The sequence below is a fragment of the Coenobita brevimanus genome, chromosome 33 (assembly GCF_032717465.1).
Source record: "Coenobita brevimanus isolate Jiangsu-jjx chromosome 33, ASM3271746v2, whole genome shotgun sequence".
NCBI lineage: Eukaryota > Metazoa > Arthropoda > Malacostraca > Decapoda > Coenobitidae > Coenobita > Coenobita brevimanus.
Window position 1 is genome coordinate 16872345 of NC_136986.1, and position 6224 is coordinate 16878568.

Genomic DNA, 6224 nt, shown 5'->3' on the forward strand with positions numbered 1-6224 from the left:
CCTCTTTAATTTATTTTTCGATCTGGCTGGCTAATATGATTTCGTACCTTACTTGTGCTGAGTATGGCGATATTAGAATGATTTATGCAGCACGAAAGAATCTAGTAACGTATAATATGCAAAATAAATCGCTTAAGAAGCATTAGGGATATTCCATAACCGACAAGAATGAGTGCATTGGGTCACACTTAAGTCACGTGGGTATTTGCTTATAATATGCAAAATCAGTCGCTTAAGAAGAGGTGTTAGGGAGCTTCCTTAATCGACGAGAATGTGGCCCTTGAATATAAAGCAATTGATATCACCAGGAAGATATTGTTGGCAGGAAGAGATGAGGCAGCAATGCCTGGACTGCAAAGAGTGTTCATGTTGAAAGTGAGTCACACAGACAGTATTTCGTTTGCTCATTCAATATTCTCCCACGTCATTATAATCATCAACTCAACTCCAATCTGACTTGAGATACAGCAAGGTTAGATCCTGGGAGAAACAGTAACATCCAACTGATAAGCTTCATACATCCTCTCCTATATCACACTATATGCCCCAGTGAACTCTTGCGTTTCGCCCAACGGCTTATTTTACCATACTCGTAACTATCTTTTTCCTCTCAAATATCTCTTAATAACTCAGACAGCACACAGAACGGGACACAACAGGAGCATATATAGATTAAGTACAGGCAGCCTTCAACCAACTTCACTATTACACTCAACAAACCTCACCTACACTCAGTCTCTTTATGTCCAACCTCTCATTCGATTTTTCTCTAAGTTGGCCCAGATTTCATCCTTTTGCATCTTATATCTCGCAGGTCAGTGGGAGAAAAAGACAGTGTTAGGGCTCTACGTTTATTCCATGTGGCTTCTTCATGAGAACCATTATAGTCTACTGTTAATATCTTCTTGCAACTCCGTATTCAAGATGGAGAGATTGCAATTTTAGGACAAGTTTGAGGGAAAAGGGCATTGTATACTCACTCAACGTGCGTTAATTTCAACCACCTTCATTTATTTTGACCCGAAGATCAGAGTATGGATTACGTTTGTGTATACAGATTGTTATTTTGCATGTACTTCACTCAGTCTTTCTAATGCCCAGTTAATTTCACTAATTCTTCCATAACCTTTTTATTAATACTCAAACCCCCTCTTATATGTTAAGACGTTTCCTTTTTAATAAAGTTCAAATCACCCTTTGTATGCTCAGACGTCCCTTATCGTTATACAGATATTTTAATTATCTTTGGACTATCTACTTTAGTCTATGCTCAGACCGCCCCTCTGTACTCAGCTACCCTTTGTTATTTAAATCCAGAACACAGAGACAGGGATAAGGTTAATGTTTAATCGTTGGTTTGAATCACTTTACCATTATTTCTTATTCTCAGCTGTCTTACATGATTATACAATATTACGAGGTTAAAAAAAATGCTTCGTTAAGATCACCCTTAAAAAATATGCTCAATGGACTTCACTCTTCTTGGCAAATCTCTCTAATTTAGACTAGGGAACACGCCGCAGGACGAGACAGATATGGTAAATACAGAAATTATGAAGAGGGGTCGCTCACACACCTTTTTTATACTTAGTCAGCCTCATTGCTATCCAAACACCAACTCTGATTATAATAATAATAATCATCATCATCGTCATCGCCGTCGCCATCGCCATCCATCCTCATCCTTCATCATCCCTCATCAGCCTTCATCATCCATCATCACCACAATCATCATTACCACCTTGGCCTGTTTTCCTTACTGTGTTACGTTCATACAGTTTACCATTTTATGTTCCTTAATCCTCCTTAAATCACTCTTCCATAATACCCTCAGACTTCCCTTTTTGTCCTGGACCAATGTGTAGAAGACATGGGGTAAGGAAGCTCCCTAACACTTCTTTCTACGGTATGTGATTTATGTTGTTTATTACACCTTACCGACCTGTGTTATATTATTCCTTGCAATATCGCCATACTCTGCATAAATAGCGTGGCAAAGGAAGTTAACTAGCCAAATCCAAAATCAGTCATTAAGTAAGGGATGCTAGGGAGCTTCCTTACCCGCTGAGAGATTGTCTGTGCAACTGAATGTTGCACAAACAATCTCTTTGAAGTTCATCCAACGTCACTTTTTTTTTGGGGGGGGGGGGGGGAAAGGAACCTTTTTTTACATACGATAAACAGAGGAAGTAAAACACACACACACACACACACACACACACACACACACACACACAAACAAAGTCCATACACTAGATTACAGGTGTCCTTCATTCCTTAACAAACAAACAAAACAAAACTAGCAGTGGGACTTCAACTTCTGTGGCCTGACGACTAGGGGAACCTAACCTAAGGAAGTGAGTGCCAAAGAGAGGCTGTTCAGAGAATAAAAGAATACTGATAGGCGGGAGTTCTGCAATACTCATATGACAGTGTGTCGTTCAAGTCTAATTATACGAATGTTACTGGCATTCAATTCTCTGTCAACATATTTTATATTCTTCATCATCTCAAGTCTATCTTTGCTACTAAGACCTTTGAACTTATAACAGTCTGTAATCTCATGACCCGTTGAGTTGTGTAACAAGCACCCTCCACCCCTGCTCTCTGCCTTATGGTTAGCACCTTTTACCATCTCAGTTAAGCTTACAATACATGATTCAAATTCATTATTCTTGACCTGCTGCTCTTCACTCATCTTCTTCACCAACTTTACCAGGTCTGAATCAGTGTTATTATCAAATGTACTGTTAACATTATGTACTGCTTGTGTTACCTTATTATCACCACTACTATTTCTAATGCTAGAATTCATGTACTCCAAAACTTTCCTCTCCTTCTGCAGGAACTTCAACATCTCTGGAAACAACTTGCTAGTGACTGACACTTCTGCTTTAATGACCCATTCTCTCTTTTGAAGAGAAGGTAAAATCTTTTCAATGTGACTGACAACGTTGGCTGTGTTAAGTTCATCCGATAGATTTACCTTTTTCAGATCTAACCAACACTGCTCAACCTGGTCTACCATTTTAATGAATCCTTTGGTGTCACCATCAGTAATCTTCTTTAAAGACTTGAGATCACTTATCACTAAATCCACAATCTTTCTTGAATTTCCAAATTTATCATCCAGTCGCTGAAACATTTCCTCATAGTTACCCTCAGAGCCCTTTACTGCCTGTAGTGCTTCACCACCAAGACACATTTTACGAGCATATGGATCAGTACCATACATACTTTTGACAAGATTCTTATAATCCTCTTTAAAGGTAGGGTAGTCTCTCAGATTACCTTCAAACTTAGGTGGCTCAAATTTCTTTACTTTAACTTTAGGTTTATCCATGGCTTTCTGGTCATTCTCAATTTTACCTATTTTTGCACATAAATCATTCTTAACTCTTTCACAGTCTAAAATGTATTTCTGGGCTTCCTGTTCCACATTGTCATTTAGATTATTGTCACATATGAAAGTTAGCAGTTCATCACTTTTACGCTCCAAGCATTTGAATGCTTCCAACACTTCATCACAGTTCCTCTTTAACACTGATAAATGATCACCTCTATCCAATCCTTCCTCACACAATGTTACCTTCCTGGTGAATTTTCCTTTGGTGGTGCCCCTCTGTCTCTTCAAGGCATCATATTCCTCTTGCACCCCCATGGTAGTTGAAGTTGAAATGTACTGGGAAAATCAAGGATGGGCCACAAGTCATAACAGCTATTTATTCCAGAAGAAGTTTCAACCTGTAATACAATAATCCAATAAAACAATGGGAACATGAATTGTAATAAAACAGAGAACAGAGTCTCAATAATGTTATAAAATTCCTATGTACACAATCTAAGACAAATTCATTGGGCCACAATAAATCAATGCGATAAATCTATGTAGTGCTAATGTAGTATAGGTCCAGTCCTCAGTGGTAATCAAAAAGTAACACAGTGAGTAGTCTATAAGCCTAATCACATCAGTAAACAAATATGAATAATAGATATGCCTGCACAATAATTCCATAACAATCATATCCATAATAATTCACAATTGCATACAATAATAACGCAAGGAAAATATATTTACCAAAGCACAAATATTCACCCTAGGCACAACATGCCTCACCGCTATATACAACACAAAGTAATATTATTTACACTCACTTCAATGGCCACACCATCACGAGCCTCGATTCCCAGTAGGTGAGCATCCTGTCATCATCACCTTAGGCTACCACTTCTGCACACAGTTTCTGCACCGGCTGAAAGCCGCAGATAGTAAACATTCCAATCCACCATCAAACAAACCCGACAGGGGTGGATACAATTACGTTGCTTTATGTACAGTTTACCACTATTATTTCCTCATGACCTAAGTATTCGCAACTCCACAATCCTATACAACTTGTACCTACCCTTATAATATGGCTCCAACAACAAGTAAATACCCACCGTCCACCAACAACCAGCTGCAACTGAGCGGTATACATCGAAAACACCCGTAAAGTCAGCTGACTCCAAACAAATTACGCTTGAGATGCGCAATAGAAGAAAACATTTGGTGTGACTTACATTATCCATTATTACAAAATAGTTACATATATACAGATAATACAAATACCTATCATGCTAATGATACAGACTATAACTATCCGTCTGTTTCTAAATATATTTCTACCTATCTATGCACACACACACACTGACGCTCGAGCACGCGTTCAGCTTATAGCTTCAATAAATCTGGTCATCTTATATATATATATATATATATATATATATATATATATATATATATATATATATATATATGTGTGTGTGTGTGTGTGTGTGTGTGTGTATTCTGTATATATATATATATATATATATATATATATATATATATATATATATATATATATATATACATATATATATATATAAAACATTAAAATCTTGTCCTCTAATCCCTTTTTCCCAATCTGTTTCTGAGAAGGACTTCTTTAGGCCATGGTAGTTTCCCTTTTTGTAGTTTAGGCTCTTTTTGTAACTTTCATTACTGTTAACTCTGTCATATGCAATCCTAATGTTGCAGTTTAATGCTGCATGGTCGCTTTTGCCGAATGGAGGGTGATACATTATATTGCCAATATCATTTTCTTTCCAAATAAATGTTTGATCTAAGACTGATGGTACATGAAGTCCTCTCTTTCTGGTGGTTTCCTTTACATGTTTGTTTGGAAAAACTCCTGCTCAAGATCCATGAGCTTTGGGTCCCAACAGCTTCTATGGCTTTTAATATCTAGAGTGTCCTAATTTATATTTGTATTGAAATCTCCAGTTAGTATAATTCTTTCAGATTTCACCTCCATCCTTGTAATAATGCTCATAAACTCTGAATTGTAATCTCTGCCAGGTCTTCATATTCGCCTCTTTCCCAAGTGTTTGATCTGGGTGGCATGTTTAAGATTGCTACAGTTACTTTCCTTTCAGATGCATTAATCTCTACTGCAATCAGTTCTACTTGTAAGGTTATATCTAGTTCTATTTCTTTGACGTTGATTTTTCTTTGTTAATATTATAATTCATCATTCTTTTGTTAAGTTCCTATCTCTTCTCCATATATTGTATTCCTCTAGGTTTAGGGTATCGTTTGACATCCTTGGTGTTAATTTTGTTTCAGTTAGGCAAATAATATGTGGTTCCATTTCTTTGATGTAATCATTCAGCTCTTAGTAATTTAGATACCATTCCATCTACATTTGAGTACATCAATTTAATCATCTTGTTTTCATACTTGTCATGACTTGAGTCTACTTCCACCTTTTTATTCCCTTCTGGTTATATACCTCTCTCGTACCTGCATTCCAATTACTTTGTAAAAAATGTATTCTTCTCTACAGCTGATCTTCCCTCGTTCTTTGCTTTTGCCTCCTCCCTCTTCTCTCTTTGTAATCCTAGTTCCTCTTGAGTTAGGCATCAATTTATTCATACATTTTTGAATGCCTCTTTTTCCATAACTTTGCTTACATTTTTAGTATTTCCTCCACAGCATTTACACTCTGGAATGCTGATTTCAGGAGCCTTGTCTTATTTCTCCCATATTTCCGTAGCCTTTTGAGTTCTTCAATATCTTTACTACGGGTTTCCTCTAATACTTCCTTCAGTATGTCCATTATTTTTGCCATCTCCTTTTTGTCTATTGATTTTTTTTTTATTTCTTCCTCATCAATACCAGTGATTACTATAGATTTGTT

At 36.8% G+C, this 6224-nt stretch overlaps 1 protein-coding gene across 1 annotated transcript; it reads right to left on the reverse strand.

Annotated features, from left to right (window-relative positions):
* Window positions 1-2422: 2422 nt before the first annotated feature.
* On the reverse strand, window positions 2423-3661 carry LOC145395808 (uncharacterized). The gene has a single exon (XM_080269341.1). It carries the CDS (start codon window positions 3659-3661, stop codon window positions 2423-2425), a length of 1239 nt encoding a protein of 412 aa, XP_080125467.1.
* Between the last annotated feature and the right edge of the window lie 2563 nt (window positions 3662-6224).